The sequence below is a fragment of the Salmo salar genome, chromosome 25 (assembly GCF_965601325.2).
Source record: "Salmo salar chromosome 25, fSalSal1, whole genome shotgun sequence".
Taxonomy (NCBI): Eukaryota; Metazoa; Chordata; class Actinopteri; order Salmoniformes; family Salmonidae; genus Salmo; species Salmo salar.
The window spans coordinates 15,727,501-15,751,423 of NC_138315.1; the positions used below are offsets into that span (position 1 = coordinate 15,727,501).

A 23,923-nucleotide genomic window follows, 5' to 3' on the forward strand; every position below is an offset into this window, starting at 1 on the left:
ATTTTTGGATGATGATAGTGGACATTCAAAACGCACTGTGACTATGGCAGTAACCATGGGATCTTGGCAACCCAGAGACAAAAGCTAACATAAATGACCAGCTACTCATCTGTGTACGAGAGATCAGTAACCACTTTATGTGAAGTGAATATCATCCAGATTGAACACTGTGTGTTGTGAATGGAAGAGTGACGGCGGGTGGTAAAGGGATGATTATTTACTCCTATTTACATGCTGCTTGCGTGGGCCCTGATCTAACAGCATCCTCTTTAGTTACCAGAAGCTCAAAATAAGTCTGGAATGTCGAGCTTGTTTAAAGTTTGACTAAATATAAACAAGGCGGCAGCTGAGACCTAGCTTCCGTTGGTGTGCAGCATGTCCTTAATAGTTCCCGTTCCACCTTAAATTCGGTTGTGACTTCCTTTCCTCCGTACAGATAACATGGTGCTACTCTGGGGTTTCGGGATTTATTACGGCTTTGTTCCTGTTTTTGTTCTTCTCCAGACCAGCCAAAACATGTGCACTATAAATAACTACAATAAAAATTGTAATTTTGTTGTTCTTTAGCAAATCCCCCCTGCGGTTGAATTGTTGGTAAATATTTGCCTAACTCGAAGGCTCTACATATTGTAGTCACAACAACAACAACAAATGCAGTGCCTTTGGAAAGTATACAGACCGCTTGACTTTTTCCACATTTTGTTAGGTTACAGCCTTATTCTGAAAATGATTAAGGCCCCCACATTTTTTAAAAAATAAATCTACACACAATACCCCATAATGACAAAGAAAAAAACTGTTTTTTAGAAATGTTTGCTAATTAATATTTTTTTAACTGAAATGACATTTACATAAGTATTCAGACTTTTTACTCAGTACTTTGTTGAAGCACCTTTGGCAACGATTACAGCCTCAAGTCTTCTTGGGTATGACACTACACACCTGTATTTGGGGAGATTCTCCCATTCTTCTCTGCAGATCCTCTCAAGCTGTAAGGTTGGATAGGCAGTGTTGCTGCACAGCTATTTTCAGGTCTCTCCAGAGATGTTCGATCTGGTTCAAGTCTGGGCTCTGGCTGGGCCACTCAAGACTCAAGGACATTCAGAGACTTGTCCCAAAGCCACTCCTGTGTTGTCTGGGCTGTGTGCATAGGGTAGTTGTCCTGTTGGAAGGTGAACTTTTGCCCTTTCATCAAGGATCTCTCTGTACTTTGCTCCGTTCATCTTTGCCTCAAACCTGACTAGTCTCCCGGTCCCTGCTGCTGAAAAACATCCCCACAGCATGATGCTGCCACCACCATGCTTCACCGTAGGGATGGTGCCAGGTTTCTTCCAAACGTGACACTTGGCATTCAGGCTAAAGAGTTCAATCTTGGTTTCATCAGACCAGAGAAACTTATTTCTCATGGTCTGAGAGTGCTTTACATGCCTTTTGGCAAATTCCAAGCGGGCTGTCATTTGCCTTTTACTGGGGAGTGGCATCTGTCTGGCCACTCTACCATAAAGGCCTGATTGGTGGAGTGCTACAGAGATGGTTGTCTTTCTGGAAGGTTCTCCCGTCTCCACAAAGGAACTCTAGAGGTCTGTCAGAGTGACCATCAGGTTCTTGGTCACCTCCCCGACAAGGTCCTTCTCCCCCGACTGCTCAGTTTTGCCGGGCAGCCAGCTCTAGGATGAGTCTTGGTGGTTCCAAACTTGTTCCATTTAAGAATGATGGAGGCCACTGTGTTTTTGGGGACCTTCAGTGCTGCAGGCACTTTTTTTTACCCTTCCCCAGATCTGTGCCTCGACACAATCCTGTCTCGGGGCTCTACGGACAATTCCTTCGACCTCACGGCTTGGTTTTGGCTCTGACATGCACTGCCAACTGTGGGACCTTTTAGACAGGTGTGTGCCTTTCCAAATCATGTCCAATCAATTGAATGTGCCACAGGTGGACTCCAATCAAGTTGTAGAAACATCTCAAGGATGATCAGTGGAAACAGGATGCACTTGAGCTCAGTTATACCCAGATACGAATAGACTTCCAGTCACTGTGCTAATGCTAGTTAGCATTGGCTTGCAACACTAACTTCCTTCATATTAGACCTTATTTCCAAAATTCTGAAGTATCCCTTTAAGCATCTATGTAAGTATTGTTCTTGGCTGTGAGAGAAATTACATTAGAAAGGAGGTGTTATAGAGTTTGAACAGCCGTCGTCATGTCCGCTTTATAGTATAGAGTGCTGCTGTATGTATAGTTCAGTTTGATTCTTCTCTGCTGTAGAACTCATGAATACCACATCCATACATGACTTGTTCAAGGTGGTTTCTGTGCTGTGGGTCCAAGGGTTGGGATGTAAGCACAGACAGACGCCAGCTGTTGATTTGACTTCCGATTTAACAGGGCCCTGTTGACAGTGTTAGCATGGTTGTCAATTGAGTATGGCCCAACACCAACAATTTAAAATGGGCTACTGAAATCATTCCAATCCTGATTTTTAAAGGCAAATGCAGTTTAGCTGTATTAGCAGGCTGACTTTAGGACCATGGGAATGCCTGGGAGTGGGAGGGAAGGCTGTTTGTATGGCTGGCTGGCTTTTTGGAGAGCGCATCTGTACAGCTGTCATTTTTCCATACCCTAGGTTTATCTGAAATTACGCCCCTGGTTGATAGTGGTAAAGGCTACATCTTCACAAGGGCCTAATCTCTGTCATCATTGATAGGGAGGGATCTATGGCCATTCACTGAACTGTGTATCATGTGTCATACAATCTCAAATGTTCTTATCATCCTTGTCCTTCACTTTGTGCTTTTATTTTGAAATCCATTTTTAGTTTTTTTATTTAACCAGGTAGGCCAGTTGGGAACAAGTTCTCATTTACAAGTGCGACCTGGCCAAGATCAAGCAAATCAGTGCGACAAAAACAACAACACAGTTACACATGGGTTAAACAAACGTACACTCAATAACACAATAGAAAAATATGTGTACAGTGTGTTCAAATGAAGTAAGGAGGGAAGGCAATAAATAGGCCATAGTGGCAAGGTAATTACTATTTAGCAATTAACACTGGAGTGAAAGACGTGCAGATGAGGATGTGCAAGTAGAAATACTGGTGTGCAAAAGAGCAGAAAAACAAACACATATGGGGATGAGGTAGGTAGATTAGATGGGCTATTTACAGATGGGCTCTGTACAGCTGTAGCGATCAGTAAGCTGCTCTGACTGCTGATGCTTAAAGTTAGTGAGGGAGATACAAGTCTCCAACTTCAGTGATTTTTGCAATTCGTTCCAGTCATTGATAGCAAAGAACTAGAAGGAAAGGCGGCCAAAGGAGGTGTTGGCTTTGGGGATGACCAGTGACATATACCTGCTGGAGCGCGTGCTACGGGTGGGTGTTGCTATGGTGACCAGTGAGCTGAGATGAGGCTGAGCTTTACCTAGCAAAGACTTATGGATGACCTGGAGCCAGTGGGTTTGGCGACGAATATGTAGCGAGGACCAGCCAACGAGAGCATACAGGTCGCAGTGGTGGGTAGTATATGGGGCTTTGGTGACAAAACGGATGGCACTGTGATAGACTGCATCCAATTTGCTTAGTAGAGTGTTGGAGGCTATTTTGTAAATGACATCGCCGAAGGATCGATAGGATAGTCAGTTTTACAAGGGTATGTTTGGCAGCATGAGTGAACCACGCGAGGCAGTCATTAGAGAAACCAAGACTGTTGAGTCTGCCGATAAGAATACGGTGATTGACAGAGTCGAAAGCCTTGGCCAGGTCAATGAAGACTGCTGCACAGTACTGTCTTTATCAATGGCGGTTATGATATCGTTTAGGACCTTGAGCATGGCTGGATTTGGGAGAAGCGGGGGGGGGGGGCTTGGGCCAGTTGTTGCGGGGGGTGCAGAGCTGTTGACCGGGGTAGGGGTAGCCAGATGGAAAGCAAGGCCAGCCGTAGAGAAATGCTTATTGAAATTCTCGAGTATTGTGGATTTATCGGTGGTGACCGTGTTTCCTAGCCTTAGTGCAGTGGGCAGCTGGGAGGAGGTGTGCTTATTCTCCATGGACTTTAGTGTCCCAAAACCTTTTGGAATTAGTGCTGCAGGATGGAAATTTCTGTTTGAAAAAGCTAGCCTTTGCTTTCCTAACTGACTGTGTATATTGGTTCCTGACTTCCCTGAAAAGTTGCATATCGCGGGGACTAAAACAGGATGTTTTTGTGCTGGTTAAGGGCAGTCAAGTCTGGGGTGAACCAAGGGCTATATCTGTTCTTAGTTCAACATTTTTTGAAAGGGGCATGCTTATTTAAGATGGTGAGGAAAACACTTTTAAAGAACAACCAGGCATCCTCTACTGACGGGATGAGGTCAATATCCTTCCAGGATACCCGGGCCAGGTCGATTTAGAAAGGCCTGCTCGCAGAAGTGTTTTAAGGAGTTTTTGAAATCCATTATGTTTCCGTATGTATGTGTGTGTGTGTGTGTGCGTGCGTTTTCCAGTCATTGTCATGTCATTTTACTTTTCAGAAATCCTTCACAGAAAACCCAGCCAAACTCCATCCTAAATCCATTTCTCAGGTAGTAAAGACCATCACACCAATAGAGGCCATCTCATCTGTATCTGTCCATTGATCACCTTTTCTCTCCTCTATTATAAGGCCTGGCCTCTCCTCTATTATAAGGCCCATTTTCTCCCCACAGGTCCCATCTGAGAAGATCATGCGAGCAGGGAAGGTTCTACGTGATGCCATCATCTCCAGAGCTCCCCACATCATCCGAGACAGGAAGTACCACCTGAAGACATACAGGTGGGTTGGAATATCCCCTGTACCATGTACACCTGGTACACTCATATCACAGTACGTGTACATCTGTCTGTTTGTGTATTGGTTATGTTTGTTTTTTGCTGTATGTATTTCCTGATGTGATGTGATGTGTGTGTCTCCTGCAGGCAATGCTGTGTGGGAACAGAGCTGGTTGACTGGCAGATGCAGCAGAGCTCCTGTGTTCACACTCGCATTCAAGCAGTGGGCATGTGGCAGGTGCTGCTGGAGGAAGGAGTTCTCAACCACGGTGAGCCAGAACAGTCCAGTAGACCGTACTAAGAGTAACCTCTCTGTCTGTGTGCATGTGAAAGCCGGTCCATTTCTAAACCCTCTGTGTTCTCTCTTTGTTGGGGTTGCAGTGGACCAGGAGCTGACCTTCCAGGACAAGTATCTGTTCTACCGTTTCTTGGATGATGAGCAGGAGGACGCTCCCCTGCCCACTGAGAAGGAGGCCAGGGAGAGCAATGAGGAGCTACAGGATACCCTCCTCCTCCTCTCCCAAATCGGCCCTGACGCACACATGCGCATGATCCTGAGGAAACAGTAAGATCACAGAGATCGCCACCTGCGGGTAGGATGTATGCAGGTCTGGAGAGTTTGGGTTAGGCAAGATGAATAAGATATGTAAGCAAAGTGCAAAGCTGATGCGAAGGTCCTGTTTAAAGTTAATACATTTAAAAATGATTTGTTTTATTGGTGCATGTTTCCCCTTCCCCAGGCCAGGACAGAGGACAGCGGATGATTTGGAGATCATTTATGAGGAGCTGCTCCATATAAAAGCCTTATCTCACCTATCCACCACTGTGAGTACAGATTCGGTTACATTCATAATTCATTGTCGGCCGTATACAGTGGCTTGCGAAAGTATTCACCCCCCCTGGCATTTTTCCTATTTTGTTGCCTTACAACCTGGAATAAAAATGTATTTTTGAGGGGTTTGTATCTTTTGATTTACACAACCTGACTACCACTTTGAAGATGTAAAATATGTTTTATTGTGAAACAAACAAGACAAAAAAAAAAAAAACTTGAGCGTGCATAACTATTCACCCCCCCCCAAAGTCAATACTTTGTAGAGCCACTTTTTGCAGCAATTACAGCTGCATGTCTCTTGGGGTATGTCTCTATAAGCTTGGCACATCTAGCCACTGGGATTTTTGCCCATTCTTCAAGGCAAAACTGCTCCAGCTCCTTCAAGTTGGGTTCCGCTGGTGTACAGCAATCTTTAAGTCATACCACAGATTCTCAATTGGATTGAGGTCTGGGCTTTGACTAGGCCATTCCAAGACATTTAAATGTTTCGCTTTAAACCCCTCGAGTGTTGCTATTGCAGTATGCTTAGGGTCATTGTCCTGCTGGAAGGTGAACCTCTGTCCCAGTCTCAAATCTCTGGAAGACTGAAACAGGTTTCCCTCAAGAATTTCTCTGTATTTAGCGCCATCCTTCAATTCTGACCAGTTTCCCAGTCCCTGCCGATGGAAAAACATCCCCACAGCAGGATGCTGCCACCACCATGCTTCACTGTGGGGATGGTTTTCTCGGGGTGATGAGAGGTGTTGGGTTTGCACCAGACATAGCGTTTTCCTTTATGGCCAAAAAGTTCAATTTTAGTCTCATCTGAACAGAGTACCTTCTTCCATATGCCTTTTGGCGAACAACAAACATGTTTGCTTATTTTTTTTCTTTAAGCAATGGCTTTTTTTCTGGCCACTCTTCCGTAAGCCCAGCTCTTTGGAGTGTACGGCTTAAAGTGGTCCTATGGACAGGTACTCCAATCTCTGCTGTGGAGCTTCAGGGTTATCTTTGGTCTCTTTGGTGCCTCTCTGATTAATGCACTCCTTGCTTGGTCCGTGAGTTTTGGTGTGCAGCCCTCTTTTGACAGGTTTGTTGTGGTGCCATATTCTTTCCCTTTTTTAATAATGGATTTAATGGTGCTCCGTGGGATGTTCAAAGTTTCAGATATTTTTTTATAACCCAACCTTAATCTGTACTTCTCCACAACTTTGTCCCTGACCTGTTTGGAGAGCTCCTTAGTCTTCATAGTGCCACTTACTTGGTGGTGCCCCTTGTTTAGTGGTGTTGCAGACTCTGGGGCCTTTCAGAACAGGTGTATATATACTGAGATCATGTGACAGATCATGTGACACTTAGATTGCACACAGGTCGACTTTATTTAACTAATTATGTGACTTCTGAAGGTAATTGGTTGCACCAGATCTTATTTAGGGGCTTCATAGCCCACTTTTCAGTTTAATTTTTTTTTCATTTCACTTCACCAATTTGGACAGTTTTGTGTATGTTCATTACATGAAATCCAAATGAAAATCCATTTAAATTACAGGTTGTAATGAAACAAAATAGGAAAAAGGCCAAGGGGGTGAATACTTTTGCAAGGCACTGTATGATGTCAACCCTGTAACCTAGCTGTGTTTCCCCCCCTGCTTCTACAGGTAAAGAAGGAGTTAGCTGGAGTTCTGATCTTTGAGTCCCATGCCAAAGCAGGAACCGTGTGTAAGTAGTTTAACACTGCCTCCATGACCAGAGTTCAACCCCTTTTAACTTGATCAACTTTGTACACTATTCATTGATTTTATAAATGCATCATCTATATGGAGGCAGAAATAAAATCCCGGATTAAATAGTAAATCCTTTGCGGTTGTTTCTGTTTCTGTAAGTTAATGCATTGAGATGCATTCTTGGAAATGTTTTGTTGGATAATATTCATTTTGATATGTTATCATTTTCACTTACAGTGTTCAATCAAGGGGAGGAAGGCACATCGTGGTACATCATTCTAAAAGGCTCTGTAAACGTTGTCATTTATGGAAAGGTAAAAAAAAAAGATTGTTCAAATGTTATTTGAATCTGGCATGTCATACGACTCATCCCCATTTGATCAGTATTCAGCTAATCACTATAGCCAATTATAGAAAATATGAGAGTGGATAAATGACATAGCAGATGTAAAAGTATTGTATGCTTGTCATCTTATGCCCTTTAAGGCACAGCCGTTCTTTGTTTGCTTATTCTTGTCCTGTTTCACATAGGGGGTTGTTTGCACGCTGCATGAGGGAGATGACTTTGGGAAGCTTGCCCTGGTCAACGATGCCCCCCGCGCCGCCTCCATTGTTCTACGAGAAGATAACTGCCACTTCCTACGTGTGGATAAGGAGGACTTCAATCGGATCCTCAAAGTGAGTTATCTGGGGAAGTCCTGTTTGTCCTCACAGGAGATGGCATGGCCCCCTCCACCTCTGTCCACTAAGCTCAGTGAAATTCCACTTTATCTGTATTCAACGGTATAGTCTCCCTCTATTGTTTGAGATTCGGATTCAACATCGCAGAGGTGTAAACGTTCATTAGAATGATGCATACATTAACCAGTTGTACCAGTTAAGAGTCAAGTCCCCGTTTTCGTATATAATTGTTTTAATGATAGACTACTATCAACTTTGTGGTTCAATGGAGACAGTTGTCTGTAGGAGAGGTACGGTATAAACGCTAAAGCCAAACTGTCAGCTGTCAGTCTCTTAGCCCACTGGCCGGCAGATGGCGATAGAGTCGTTGCCATCTTACCGTCCAAACGCTTGTATGCAGCTGGCAATACACTCATATCCCCGTGGACCGGTTCGTACCTAAAACATTCTCCATTCAGGCTGCAAATGCATCAATTTGCTCCTGAACTAGATTTGACGGTGAGAAGGTGGGAAAAAACAGGGGAAATATGCATACTTTCTTAATGAAACACCATTTTCCACCATCATGCTAAAGTGGTTAATACCTAGGAAGGAATGCTAGTTCCGGATGTTGCGTATCGCGTTCAGCCAATCAGGCTGCAGCATTCTGCATGCAGGGCGCAACATCAGGAAGTAGCATTAGCCATAAAGAAAGCACACATATTTTCCCCTTTTTTCCCCCTCCTTGTCAATAAATCTAAACTCATCAAAAAAAGAAACATCCTCTCACTGTCAACTGCGTTTATTTTCAGCAAACGTAACATGTGTAAATATTTGTATGAACATAAGATTCAACAACTGAGACATAAACTGAACAAGTTCCACAGACATGTGACTAACAGAAATGGAATAATGTGTCCCTGAACAAAAGTGGGGGGGGTCAAAATCAAAAGTTACAGTCAGTATCTGGTGTGGCCACCAGCTGCATTAAGTACTGCGGTGCATCTCCTCCTCATGGACTGCACTAGATTTGCCAGTTCTTCTTACCCCACCCTTCCACCAAGGTACCTGCTAGTTCCCGGACATTTCTGGGGGGAATGGCCCTAGCCCTCACCCTCCGATCCAACAGGTCCCAGACGTGCTCAATGGGATTGAGATCCGGGCTCTTCGCTGGCCATGGCAGAACACTGACATTCTTGTCTTGCAGGAAATCATGCACAGAACGAGCAGTATGGCTGGTGGCATTGTCATGCTGGAGGGTCATGTCAGGATGAGCCTGCAGGAAGGGTACCACATGAGGGAGGAGGATGTCTTCCCTGTAACGCACAGCATTGAGATTGCCTGCAATGACAACAAGCTCAGTCCGATGATGCTGTGACACACCGCCCCAGACCATGACGGCACCTCCACCTCAAAATCGATCCTGCTCCAGAGTACAGGCCTCGGTGTAACACTCATTCCTTCGACGATAAACGCAAATCCGACCATCACCCCTGGTGAGACAAAACCGCCACTCGTCAGTGAAGAGCACTTTTTGCCAGTCCAGCGACGGTGGGTTTGTGCCCATAGGCAACGTTGTTGCCGGTGATGTAAGACAGGTCTTCACCAGGCAACAGGCCTACAAGCCCTCAGTCCAGCCTCTCTCAGCCTATTGCGGACAGTCTGAGCACTGATGGAGGGATTGTGCGTTCCTGGTGTAACTCGGGCAGTTGTTGTTGCCATTCTGTACCTGTGTGATGTTCGGATGTACCGATCCTGTGCAGGTGTTGTTACACGTGGTCTGCAACTGCGAGGACGATCAGCTATCCGTCCTGCCTCCCTGTAGCGCTGCCTCCCTGTAGCGCTATCTTAGGCGTCTCACAGTACGGACATTGCAATTTATTGCCCTGGCCACATCTGCAGTCCTCATGCCTCTTTGCAGCATTCCTAAGGCACGTTCACGCAGATGAGCAGGGACCCTGGGCACCTTTCTTTTGGTGTTTTTCAGAGTCTGTAGAAAGGCCTCTTTAGTGTCCTAAGTTTTCATAACTGTGACCTTAATTGCCAACCATCGGTAAGCTGTTGGTGTCTTAACGACCGTTCCACAGGTGCATGTTCATTAATTGTTAATGGTTCATTGAACAAGCATGGTAAACAGTTTTTAAACCCTTTACAATGAAGATCTGTGAAGTTATTTGGATTTTTACGAATTATCTTCAAAAGACAGAGTCCTAAAAAAGGGACGTTTCTTTTTTTGCTGAGTTTAGTTCAGGAGGAAATCGATGCCTTTGCAGCCTGAGTGGAGAATGTTTTAGGTACGAACCGGTCCACAGGGGATACGAGTGTATTACCGGCTGCATACAATACGGTTGGATTGTAAGATGCAACCATCAATACTAGATCAATATTGACATCTGCCTGCGTTTGGGCTATCAGTCTCTCTACATTCTCCCTCCACAGCCTATTGTTTAGCTCCGCCCACGTGCAGCTTGCGTTGGACTTTGATAGGACATCAGGGTCTTGATTGTGTCTACTGAAAAGCGGATGGATGATGGACATCTGTGTGATCCACAGAAGCAGACCCTTTGTATGCGGCTCATTGAGTCCTCCTCCTCTGTAAACCTCCTGTTGGCTTTGGACTGATGGGCTTCTGGGCCACATAGTCTGCTTCCCAAATGGCACCCTATTCCCTATAAAGTGCACATCCTGGTCAAAAGTAGTGCACTACAAAGACAATAGGGTGCCATTTGTGATTCCGCCTCAGTCAAAATGCTGACCGCCCAGTCTCCCTGTCAGTTGTACTAGCAGACTAATCCACCATGCTTACAGTACCATAGTTCTGATGGGATGATGTAATGTAGTGCAGCCTCCATGTTAACTACCAGATGCCACTAGAGTCGGGGAGAGAAGTCATCCCAGCAATTTTGATGGTCTACTCTGCAGGATTTGCTACAGCACTATTCGGTCGGGAATGTATTTATTCATTTTCAAAATCTTGTAATCCAGATAACAACCACTTGTAGTCATTAGGAATGGCATGGAATTTCATAATAAAACATAACTACAGTACAATGATATAATGATCAATAGTGTGTGTGTGTGTGTGTGTGTGTCCAGGATGTGGAGGCCAACACGGTGCGTTTGAAAGAGCATTATCAGGATGTTCTGGTCCTGGAGAAGAGCCCCAGCAGCAACAGCACCACCTCCTCCTCACACTACAAGTACTGAGCTAACTCTATCTGTCTCACCCAGTCATCTCCTCACAATATGATTGAACTACTTTCTGTAGCAGCACTGTTCAATAGAGGTAGAGTTCTATAGGAAGTTAAAAAGGGGACTGTGGGTGTGTGAGATTCTCTCCTGTTGGGAGGGTCATGTGTGTGATAATGTCTCTTGACGTTAGATTCATAACAGGGAGTGAGGTTAGTGTGAGAGACTCTTGAAAATGTGCACAGTGAGTGTAAAAAGTGGGTGAGTTTGTGAGCTACCCTCGGCTAAAGAGTGTATAGTAGTGCGGATCTGGTGGCCCGGGGGTAGAAGTTCTAGTGTAAAGCCAAGACTGAGGCTACAAGGCTGCAGACGTCTGTTAGCTACTAGCTAGTCTTAATGGCAGCTGCTGTCAGTGACCGCGGCTGCAGTAATGGAGAGAGAGACATTAATGGTAATGACTGAGAGATGGGCTCCCGGGGAGAAGGCAGGCCCTGCGGGTCACAATCACTCCGCCAGGGTTGGCCTCTAATCAACCACAGCGCCAGTCACATATGAAGAGTGTGAGGGTGTCAGGCTCCTCTCCTTCCCCCGTGGAGTGCCTTGCACACACCGCCTGCGTCCCAAACGGCATCCTTTTCCCTACTTTCTATTTAACAGGGCCCTATAGGGAATAGGGTCCCATTTGGGATAGAGAAGCCTCGTCCTCTGTCTCCCGTTAACTAGCCAATCACAACAAGCCTGGCTGTAGCGTGTTGATTCTTATGGTTGAGTGGTGGTCTCTTCCTGTGTTTTACCTATGGAGAGGCTTCCACACCCTTTCTCACCCAGCCATCCCCCTAAAACCTACAGCAGTGGTCAGGACCTCTTTGACTGTTTGTGGATTATTATCTAATGTAGTAATCACAGCCAGGTATTCAGAGGACACAGGTCATTGAAGTGTGGCATAGGAACAGTAGTGAGCACTAGCAGTAAACCTGTCTTGATTAATGAAGTAGGTGATTGATTGACACTGCCATTCCAGATACACTGTGATGTCCGGGACACCGGAGAAGATTCTGGAGCACTTTCTGGAAATGATGCGACTGGACTCTCACCTCAACGAATCAGGTAGAGTAGTGCACTCTGTCACTCCAATAACATCTCTCGCCACTGTGGACCATTGTATTTCTGTGTAAGGACCATTTAAAAAAATAAAATGTTTACCTTTATTGAACTAGGCAAGTCAGTTAAGAACAAATTCTTATTTTCAATGACAAATATTTCAACACTGATATTTTTTTTATTAATATATATATATATATATATATATATATATATATATATATATATATATATTATTTTTTTTTTTTTAAAGCTGCCGTCTTATCGGCTCTTAACCAACCATGCTATTTTGTTCATTTTTTCGCGTTGTTCGTAACTCGTTTCGTACATAATATTGCTGCTACTGTCTCTTATGACCAAAAAGTGCTTCTGGACATCAAAACAGCGATTACTCACCTCAAATTGGATGAGGAGTTCTTCTTCAATGAGTCAGACGAGAGGGATATACTACGGACACCCGACCAGGCCCAGATCCCCGTGATTCGCTGGAAAAGAAAACTTAGGTTTCGTGGAAAGAGATCAGGATGCCTTGTGAGGATCAGGCGACGAGTGGCTAATCTGCCCTTGCCATCCGTTCTGCTAGTTAACGTTCAATCGCTGGAAAGTAAATGGGACAAACTGAAAGCACGTAGGTCCTACAAACGGGACATTAAAAACTGTAATATCTTATGTTTCACCGAGTCGTGGCTGAATCACGACATTAATAACATACAACTGACGGGTTATACTCACTATCTGCAGGACAGAACAGCAGCCTCTGGTAAGACGCGTGGCCTATGCACATTTGTATACAACAGCTGGTGCACAATATCTAAGGAAGTCTCAGGGTTTTGCTCACCTGAGGTAGAGTATCTCATGATGAGCTGTAGACCACACTATCTACCTAGAGTTTCATCTGTGTTTTTCGTAGCTGTCTACATCCACCACAGACCGAGGCTGGCACTAAAACCGCACTCAATGAGCTGTATTCCGCCATAAGCAAACAGGAAATCGCTCATCCAGAGGCGGCGTTCCTAGTGGCCGGGGACTTTAATGCAGGGAAACTTAAATCAGTTTAACCTAATTTCTGTCAGCATGTAAAATGTGCAACCAGAGGGGGAAAAAATTCTAGACCACTCCACACACAGAGACAATTACAAAGCTCTCCCTCGCCCTCCATTTGGCAAATCTGACCATAACTCTATCCTCCTGATTCCTGCTTACAAGCAAAGAGTAAAGCAGGAAGCACCAGGGATTCGGTCTATAAAAAAGTGGTCAGATGAAGCAGATGCTAAACTACAGGACTGTTTTGCTAGCACAGACTGGAATATGTTCCGGTTCCGATGGCATTGAGGAGTACACCACATTAGTCACTGGCTTTATCAATAAGTGCATTGAGGACGTCGTCCCCACAGTGACTACGAACATACCCCAACCAGAAGCCATGGATTAAAGGCAACATTCGCACTGAGCTAAAGAGTAGAGCTGCCGCTTTCAAGAAATCCCGCTATGCCCTCTGACGAACCATCAAATAGGCAAACCCCAAATAGGGTTTGCAAACTATTACAGACTACAAAGGGAAGCACAGCCAAGAGCTGCCCAGTGACACGAGCCTACCAGACGAGCTAAATAACTTTTATGCTTGCTTCGAGGCAAGCAACACTGAAACATGCATGAGAGGGTCAGCTGTTCCAGACAACTGTGTGATAACGCTCTCCGCAGCCGATGTGAGTAAGACCTTTAAGCAGGTCAACATTCACAAGGCCACTGGGCCAGATGGATTACCAGGACGTGTACTCCGAGCATGTTGACCAACTGGTAAGTGTCTTCACTGACATTTTCAACCTCTCCCTGTCCGAGTCTGTAATACCAACATGTTTCAAGCAGACCACCATAGTCCCTGTGCCCAAGAACACTAAGGTAACCTGCCTAAATGACTACTGACTCGTAGCACTCACGTCTGTAGCCATGAAATGCTTTGAAAGGCTGGTCATGGCTCACAACACCATTATCCCAGAAACCCTAGACCCACTCCAATCTGCATACTGCACCAACAGATCCACAGATGATGCAATCAGTATTGCACTCCACATTGCCCTTTCCCACCTGGACAAAAGGAACACCTATGTGAGAATGCTATTCATTGACTACAGCTCAGCGTTTAACACAATAGTGCCCTCAAAGCTCATCAATAAGCTAAGGACCCTGGGACGAAACACCTCCCTCTGCAACTGAATCCTGGACTTACTGACGGACTGCCCCCAGGTGGTATGGGTAGGTAACAACACATCCGCCACGCTGATCCTCAACACGGGGGCCCCTCGGGTGCGTGCTCAGTCCCTCCTGTACTCCCTGTTCACTCAAGACAGCACAGCCAGGCACGACTCCAACACCATCATTAAGTTTGCTGATGACACAACAGTGGTAGGCCTAATCACCGACAACGATGAGACCGCCTATAGGGAGGAGGTCAGAGACCTGGCCGTGTGGTGCAAGGACAACAACTTCTCCCTCAACGTGATCAAGACAAAGGAGATGATTGTGGACTACAGGAAAAGGACTGAGCACGCCCACATTCTCATCAACGGGGCTGCAGTGAAGCAGCTTGAGAGCTTGGCATCCACATCACCAACAAACTAACACAGTCTAAGCACACCAAGACAGTCATGAAGAGGGCACGACAAAACCTATTCCCCCTCAGGAGACTGAAAAGATTTGGCATGAGTCCTCAGATCCTCAAAAGGTTGTACAGCTGCACCATTGAGAACATCCTGACTGGTTGCATCACTGCCTGTTATGGCAACTGCTCGGCCTCCGACCGCAAGGCGCTACAGAGGGTAGTGCGTACGGCCCAGTACATCACCAGTGCCAAGCTTCTTGCCATCCAGGACCTCTATACCAGGCGGTGTCAGAGGAAGGCCCTAAAAATTGTCAAAGACTCCAGCCACCCTAGTCATAGACTGTTCTCTCTGCTACCGCACGCAAGCGGTACCGGAGCGCCAAGTCTAGGTCCAAGAGGTTTCTAAACATCTTCTACCCCCAAGCCATAAGACTCCTGAACAGCTAATCAAATGGCTACCCAGACTATTTGCATTGCCCCCCCCCTCCCCCGCTGCTGCTACTCTGTTATTTTCTATGCATAGTCACTTTAATAACTCTACCTACATTTACATAATTACCTCGACACCGGTTTCCCTCCGCACATTGACTCTGTACCGGTACCCCCTGTATATAGCCCTGCTATTGTTATTTACTGCTGCTCTTTAATTATTTGTTATTCTTATCTCTTACTTTTCTAGGGATTTTCTTAAAACTGCATAGTTGGTTAAGGGCTTGTTAGTAAGTATTTCACTGTAAGGTCTACACCTGTTGTATTCGGCACATGTGACAAATAAGATTTGACTGTAATGTAGATGGTTGTGTTCGTCATGGCTGTCGTGTTTAGATCGTCTCCTCTGTATCATCAGAGAGAGGGAGCGAGCGAGCATCCGGCCTCCATGCTGCTGCTGACCTGTTTGTTCATGTTTATAATTAGCAGCGCATCACAGGGCTGATCTAATTACGCTTGGACTCCAGGCTGCTTTCATGTCGCAGCCGTCTGCGGTGACAGAGCCAGCAGCCATGTGTGATCAGGCCTGTAGTACTGTCAGCCTGCTGGCCTGGTCTGGCATCCTTTCATCTGACATCACAGGTGCCCCTCTCTCTCGCTCTCGCCCTCTCTCGCCCTCTCGCTCTCTCTCTCTCTCTCGCCTGCTCTCTCTCTCTCTCTCTCTTTCTCTCTCTCTCTCTTTCTCTCTCTCTCTCTCTCTCTCTCTCTCTCTCTCTCTCTCTCTCTCTCTCTCTCTCTCTCTCTCTCTCTCTCTCTCTCTCTCTCTCTCTCTCTCTCTCTCTGTCTCTGTCTCTATCTGCCCAGATCCAGCTCTGGACGACTTTGTACTCATGCACTGCGTCTTCATCCCTAACAGTCAGCTGTGTCCGGTGCTCATGGCCCAATATCCTTTCAGTCACTGAAAATAGCAAATAATTACCGTATGTTTTTGTGTATTTCTACTGATGAGTATCAGTATCCCTTCTATGTATTAAAAATTGCAGATCAGGATCTAGGATCCAGTCCGCCATGTCCAAATAATCATATTCATTGTGACTTAAATTGCAAAACGGATCCTGAATCAGAACTTCTACTCTGAGACGCATGCTACAAACGGCCCCTGGACTAGATGTGAGTCAGTGAAGATGTAGCGATGTGTTTCTGTCCTTAACTGCCCTGCACCTACCATGCTGAGGCGTCCCAGGGCTCCGAACAGGAGCGTCTGGACTATACCCTGAACAACAAGAGGAGGGTGATCAGGCTGGTGCTGCAGTGGGCCTCAGTACATGGAGATCACCTGCAGGAGGAGGATGCCTCCCTCGCCTTCCTAGAGGTCAGTGGATGCATACCAAGTACTACCCTATTCCCTATATAGGGCATAGGGCCCTAATCAAAATGAGTGCACTATGAAGAGAATAGGTTGCCATTGCAGAATAGGTTGCCATAACCAGTGTCTTCCTCACAAACCTTTATTAATAGGCACACTTATTCAGCTTGTTGCTTAAAAATGTACTGTTTGCTGTAATAGTATAGTATTAGTGATTTGTCATTTGATAATCCAAATTAGTTTGGGCTCATTAATCTCTCCTCATTGAGAGTGCGTTGTGTGTCGCAGGAGTTCTTTGTGTCTGTATCTGATGATGCCAGGGTGATTCCTGCTCTGAAAGATCAACTCCCAGAGTTAGAGAAGATAGTTAAAAACACGTAAGTGTGTGAATGTATTGTTACTGCGTTGCACTTATCTTTAGCGTCCCCGGCTTTAGCATGATGTAATCTCACTTTGTTTACCTTCTCAGCTCTGATGACGCCAGATCCTCTCAACAAAAGGTATGTCACCCAGCAGTCATATTCTGTGCTTTTGTTTTCGTTGTCAGCCCGAGCTACATTTCCCCAAGCTACATCCTACTCCCACCCATGGTTTTGTTGTCATGTTGTTGAACTAACACACTTCTGTCTGTCCTGTTCTGTTCTAGCACAAAGTCCTGTTGAGGCAGTTCAGCATGGGGGATGAGAAGCTGCAGAAACGACAGGCCATCAAGAGTAATGATGAGAGTAAGTATGGCATAGTGCAGGGATTTCCAACTGGCCAAAAATATATATCATATTTGACTAAAACAATCATTTCAAACCTTTTGATTATACACTGCTCAAAAAAATAAAGGGAACACTTAAACAACACAATGTAACTCCAAGTCAATCACACTTCTGTGAAATCAAACTGCCCACTTAGGAAGCAACACTGATTGACAATACATTTCACATGCTGTTGTGCAAATGGAATAGACAACAGGTGGAAATTATAGGCAATTAGCAAGACACCCCCAATAAAGGAGTGGTTCTGCAGGTGGGGACCACAAACCACTTCTCAGTTCCTATGCTTCCTGGCTGATGTTTTGGTCACTTTTGAATGCTGGCGGTGCTTTCACTCTAGTGGTAGCATGAGACGGAGTCTACAACCCACACAAGTGGCTCAGGTAGTGCAGCTCATCCAGGATGGCACATCAATGCGAGCTGTGGCAAGAAGGTTTGCTGTGTCTGTCAGCGTAGTGTCCAGAGCATGGAGGCGCTACCAGGAGACAGGCCAGTACATCAGGAGACGTGGAGGAGGCCGTAGGAGGGCAACAACCCAGCAGCAGGACCGCTACCTCCGCCTTTGTGCAAGGAGGAGCAGGAGGAGCACTGCCAGAGCCCTGCAAAATGACCTCCAGCAGGCCACAAATGTGCATGTGTCTGCTCAAACGGTCAGAAACAGACTCCATGAGGGTGGTATGAGGGCCCGACGTCCACAGGTGGGGGTTGTGCTTACAGCCCAACGCCGTGCAGGATGTTTGGCATGTGCCAGAGAACACCAAGATTGGCAAATTCGCCACTGGCGCCCTGTGCTCTTCACAGATGAAAGCAGGTTCACACTAAGCACGTGACAGACGTGACAGAGTCTGGAGACGCCGTGGAGAACGTTCTGCTGCCTGCAACATCCTCCAGCATGACCGGTTTGGCGGTGGGTCAGTCATGGTGTGGGGTGGCATTTCTTTGGGGGGCTGCACAGCCCTCCATGTGCTCGCCAGAGGTAGCCTGACTGCCATTAGGTACAGAGATGAGATCCTCAGACCCCTTGTGAGACCATATGCTGGTGCGGTTGGCCCTGGGTTCCTCCTAATGCAAGACAATGCTAGACCTCATGTGGCTGGAGTGTGTCAGCAGTTCCTGCAAGAGGAAGGCATTGATGCTATGGACTGGCCCGCCCGTTCCCCAGACCTGAATCCAATTGAGCACATCTGGGACATCATGTCTCGCTCCATCCACCAACGCCACGTTGCACCACAGACTGTCCAGGAGTTGGCGGATGCTTTAGTCCAGGTCTGGGAGGAGATCCCTCAGGAGACCATCCGCCACCTCATCAGGAGCATGCCCAGGCATTGTAGGGAGGTCATACAGGCACGTGGAGGCCACACACACTACTGAGCCTCATTTTGACTTGTTTTACGGACATTACATCAAAGTTAGATCAGCCTGTAGTGTGGTTTTCCACTTTAATTTTGAGTGTGACTCCAAATCCAGACCTCCCTGGGTTGATAAATTGGATTTCCATTGATTATTTTTGTGTGATTTTGTTGTCAGCACATTCAACTATGTAAAGAAAAAAGTATTTAATAAGATTATTTCATTCATTCAGATCTAGGATGTGTTATTTTAGTGTTCCCTTTATTTTTTTGAGCAGTGTATTTTTAGATGATCACGTGTCTCACATGGGAATACTTGCACAGATTTCCAAAATTAAAATCACTTGGAGCTGATTTCCTGGTGTTTTTACAGTCTTTTATGTCCAGCAATGAAAATTAAAAAAATATATATATATAAAGTGTGTGTATGTGTGTGTGAAAGCATGCAGGATATGCGTTAGAAGAGAGCTAGCTATAAGCTATAGAAAAGCACAGTTTAGCAGTCATGAGCCTTTTGGCCTTGCAGCCAGGAGTGACTCACAGTGTTTTCTAATCTGTTTTGAACCTCTACCATGGCAAGGCTGATGCACTTGGCCACGGATCTGTCTTCCCAATAGCCATCCTTCAATCCTAAATGTTAAGGGACTCAGCATTGTGCTCTGTGCTCTCTCCCCATGCAGTCCTGTTCAAAGTGTACTGCAGCGACCACACCTACACCACCATCCGGGTCCCCATGGCCGCCTCGGTCAGAGAGGTCATCAGCGCAGTGGCCGACAAGCTGGGGTCAGCGGAGGACCTTCTCCTGGTCAACCTCAGTTCGGCCGGAGGTGAAAAGGACCACAGCTATACGCTAATCAAACGATGGTGGTTGACACAGTCTTTCCACACATGGCCTGCTATTTACAGATGCTATGATGCTCATTAATCAGGCCTGATTTACTAGAAATGATTGGGTGTTGGTGCTGGATTAGTCTGTTTCAGTTACCCGGTGTATGCTCAATATAGGGACAGTAGAGCAGCATAGAGAAAAGGTCGGGGCAATATTGCTGCAAGCTTGCTTCAACTCATAAGATTCTACACCCGCATGTTGCCGCCATTGGCTGGGACTTGCTGTATGGATATTCCAGTGTCTCTGCCAGGGTTTACTAATCCACCTCTTTCTCTGGCTTATGTTTGACCTGCACTTCACCCGTACCAAGTAGTAAATACAGCCAGAAGCACTGCTCCTTTGTCTCTGAGATCCTAATCATATTGGCCATAAATCTGTTATTTACTAGCATTTGTTTTGCTGCTAAGAATCTGGGCCCAATTCTCTGCTGAGTATTCAGAGGAAGATGGATGCCCCCGTCTGGAGGACGACTCTGGGTAAAACTGACTAGGCAATCAGGATTGAAAATTAACATAGTTGCAGCAGTGTATGTGAAGAGTGGGAAAGTGTGTGTGTGTGTGGCGTCAATATGCATATGTGTGTGTTTTGTGGGTAGAGTCCAGTGAGCGTGCGTAGAGTCAGTGGAAGAGAGTCAGTGCAAAAAAGGTTCAATGCAAATAGGGTAGCCATTTGATTAAATATTCAGCAGTATTATGGCTTGGGGGTAGAAGCTGTTCGGGAGCCTTTTGGCTCCATTACGGTCTTGTCGTTGTGGATGGGGGGGCGTGACCCCTGAGGTACCCCCGTGTTCATGGTCAACGTGGCAGATGTGTTGTTAAATACAACCTCTCCCTCAACGTGATGAAGATAAAGGAGATGATTGTGGACTACAGGAAAAAGAGGACCGAGCACGCCCACATTCTCATCGACGGGGCTGTAGTGGAGCAGGTTGAGAGTTCCTTGGTATCCACATCACCAACAAACTAACATGGTCCAAGCACACCAAGACAGTCGTGAAGAGGGCACGACGAAACCTATTCCCCCTCAGGGGACTGAAAAGATTTGGCATGGGTCCTCAGATCCTCAAAGGTTTCTACAGCTGCACCATCAAGAACATTCTGACTGGCTGCATCACTGCCTGGTATGGCAACTGCTCGGCCTCCGACCGCAAAGCACAACAGAGGGTAGTGCAAACGGCCCAGTACATCACTGGGGCCAAGCTTCCTGCCATCCAGGACCTCTATACCAGGCGGTGACAGAGGAGGGCCCTAAAAATTGTCAGACTCCTGCCACCCTAGTCATAGACTGTTCTCTCTGCTACCGCACAGCAAGCGGTACCGGAGCGCCAAATCTAGGTCCGAGAGGCTTCTAAACAGCTTCTACCCCCAAGCCATAAGACTCCTGAACATCTAATCAAATGGCTACCCAGACTATATGCATTGCCCCCCCCCCCCCCCCTCTTACACCACTGCTACTCTCTGTGGTCATCTATGCATAGTCACTTTAATAACTCTACCTACATGTACATACTACCTCAACTAACCGGTGCCCCCGCACATTGACTCTGTAGTCTCGCTATTGTTATTTTACTGCTGCTCTTTAATTACTTGTTACTTTTATCTCATCTTCTTATCTGTAGTTTTTTTAAACTGCGTTGTTGGTTAGGGGCTCGTAAGTAAGCTTTTCACTGTGGTATTCGGCACATGTGGCTAATAAGATTTGTTTTGAATTGGTCGGGAGCCCGTAAAACTGCCGATATCCACTGCAGCGCTATCGTTTCCTTACCCTTGTTATGCTTCTTCAGAACAGACCATAATAATATGTACTGTATTTAATATGATCATGTTTTCATTATCGCTCGTTTGTTGTTTTTCTTCAGATAAAGTGGTGCTAAAACCCAACGATATTTCCGTCTTCTCCACACTCAGCATCAACGGCCGTCTATTTGTCTGTCCCGGGGATCAACTGGATTCATTGGTGCGTAAATACCCCTCAGAAAAACGTATTGCCCAACAAATTAACAATGAAGAAAAACAAGCATTCAGACCCACCCAACTAATTCCCAGAGGTTTTCCTACAAGCTACATCTCATGCAGCTGTTACTATGAAGCATGTTGCGTCTCATGTTGTGTTTCTCTAATGGAATATATTTGTTTTAATCGACTGACATATGTTCACTGGCCTGAGGCTACTGTTGCAATTCGACTTGTTATAGTTGTATAACTGTCATTGTAGCTATCAAAACAGTCCTGTATTTCATATCAGTGTTAATTGTATGATGAAGAATGATATACAGACAACTGTAAATTATACAGTATATTACGTTTGCGCAATATTTCAGACGCCCTTACCAGAGCAGGAAGGACCCTCCACAGGCTCCCTGAGCAGCTTTGAGTTGATGAGCTCGAAAGACCTGGCCTACCAGATGACTCTCTACGACTGGGAACTCTTCCACTGTGTACATGAAGTGCGTCAGACCAATGACGAATGAGGAATTACTTGATTCTATGGCTGCGTCCTAAATGGCACCCTATTCCCTATACATGTTTCGTGCACTACTTTCGACCCCTGCCCTATGGGGAATAGTGTGCCATTCTGGGTGCAGGCTATGTCTTCCTACACTATTCGGCTGTACCCATAGGAGGTAGAACCGTTTTTGGTTCCAGGTAGAACCATTTTGGGTTCCATGTAGAACACTCTGTAGAAAGGGTTTTGCATGGAATCCAAAACGATCTACCTGGAACCAAAAAGGTTTCTTCAGAAGGTTCTAGATGGCACCTTTTTTTTCCCTAAGAGTGTATCAATCAACTATTATACCAATGTATTGATACATTATAATGGAAACTATCAGGGACCCGGTCATTGACTTGCTCTCTTGCCCTGTTCTACAGCATGAGCTGATCTACTATACATTTGGGAGGCAGAACTTCAAGAAGACCACGGCCAACATGGACCTGTTCCTCAGGAGGTTCAATGAGATCCAGCTGTGGGTGATCACAGAGATCTGTCTGTGTGCTCAGCTCAGCAAGCGCGTTCAGCTGCTCAAGAAGTTCATCAAGATCGCTGCCCAGTGAGTGGCCCTTGCCTTGTCGCCCTCTCTCTCATGCACGCACACATGCACGTTTGCGCACACACTGTCTCCCCTGACTGCAGAGCTGTAGTTGTAGAATTGCATACCTGTGTCACTTAGCTGTAGAGTACAGTCAACCCTCCCAATCAATCCCTAAAGGAAAAGGTTTAAGTGTCAAGATTAACAAATGTGTGAATGGCTGAATGTGCGGTGCATTCGGTTAGTATTCAGACCCCTTGACTTTTTCCACGTTTTGTTACGTTACAGCCTTATTCTAAAGTTGATTAAATAGTTTTGTTTCCCCTTATCATTCTACACACAATACCACATAATGACAACACAAAAATAGGTTTTTAGAAATGTTTGCAAATGTATCTTTTTTTTTATACTGAAATAAGTATTAAGACCCATGTTGGCTGTGGTTTTCACATTTTCATAAGTATTAAGACCCTTTTCTCAGTACTTTATTGAAGCGCCTTTGGCAGTGATTACAGCCTTGAGTCTTCTTGGTTATGACGCTACAAGCTTGGCACACCTGTATTTGGGCAGTTTCTCCCATTCTTCTCTGCAGAACCTCTCAAACTCTGTCAGGTTGGATGGGGAGCGTTGCTGCTCAGCTATTTTCAGGTTTCTCCAGAGATGGGTTCAATGCAGGAGTGGCTTTGGGTTCAAGTCCGGGCTCTGACTGGAGGCTCAAGGACATTCAGACACTTGTCCCGAAGCCACTCTTGCATTGTCTTGACTGTGTGCTTAGGGTCGTTGTCCTGTGAGTCTTCGCCACCAGTCTGAGGTCTTGAGCGCTCTGGAGACGGTTTTCATCAAGGATCTCTCTGTACTTTGCTCCGTTCATCTTTCCCTCGATCCTGACTAGTCTCCCAGTCCCTGCCGCTGAAAAACATCTGCACAGCATGATGCTGCCACAACCATGCATCACCGTAGGGATGGTGTCAGGTTTCCTCCAGATGTGACGCTTGGCATTCAGGCCAAAGAGTTAAATCTTGGTTTCATCTGCACGTAAAGCGGAGTGCGCTTTACGTGCCTTTTGGCAAATTCCAATTCCGGGCTGTCATGTGCCTTTTACTGAGGAGTGTCTTCCGTCTGGCCACTCTACCATAAAGGCCTGATTGGTGGAGTGCTGCGGAGATGTTTGTCCTTATGGAAGGTTCTCCAATCTCCACAGAGGAACTCTGGAGCCCTGTCAGAG

The 23,923-nt window shown here is 45.9% G+C and overlaps 1 protein-coding gene across 6 annotated transcripts in view; it reads left to right on the top strand.

The window, feature by feature from the left end:
- Positions 1 to 23,923, top strand: part of LOC106586233 (rap guanine nucleotide exchange factor 4) — a 55,178-nt gene that overhangs the window by 24,090 nt on the left and 7,165 nt on the right. For 4 of the 6 annotated variants that reach the window (XM_014173279.3, XM_014173282.3, XM_014173286.3 and 1 more), the window contains 19 exons: positions 4,510 to 4,560; positions 4,684 to 4,790; positions 4,934 to 5,055; positions 5,168 to 5,351; positions 5,527 to 5,611; positions 7,259 to 7,319; positions 7,562 to 7,638; positions 7,856 to 8,002; positions 11,081 to 11,184; positions 12,195 to 12,280; positions 16,167 to 16,245; positions 16,524 to 16,674; positions 16,957 to 17,045; positions 17,138 to 17,168; positions 17,315 to 17,393; positions 19,462 to 19,608; positions 21,529 to 21,626; positions 21,991 to 22,116; positions 22,541 to 22,719. In XM_014173279.3, the coding sequence (XP_014028754.2) occupies positions 4,510 to 4,560; positions 4,684 to 4,790; positions 4,934 to 5,055; positions 5,168 to 5,351; positions 5,527 to 5,611; positions 7,259 to 7,319; positions 7,562 to 7,638; positions 7,856 to 8,002; positions 11,081 to 11,184; positions 12,195 to 12,280; positions 16,167 to 16,245; positions 16,524 to 16,674; positions 16,957 to 17,045; positions 17,138 to 17,168; positions 17,315 to 17,393; positions 19,462 to 19,608; positions 21,529 to 21,626; positions 21,991 to 22,116; positions 22,541 to 22,719 (2,003 nt within the window). The remainder of the gene's footprint in view (positions 1 to 4,509; positions 4,561 to 4,683; positions 4,791 to 4,933; positions 5,056 to 5,167; positions 5,352 to 5,526; positions 5,612 to 7,258; positions 7,320 to 7,561; positions 7,639 to 7,855; positions 8,003 to 11,080; positions 11,185 to 12,194; positions 12,281 to 16,166; positions 16,246 to 16,523; positions 16,675 to 16,956; positions 17,046 to 17,137; positions 17,169 to 17,314; positions 17,394 to 19,461; positions 19,609 to 21,528; positions 21,627 to 21,990; positions 22,117 to 22,540; positions 22,720 to 23,923) is intronic. The other 2 variants (XM_014173280.3, XM_045707768.2) reach the window with 1 other exon arrangement.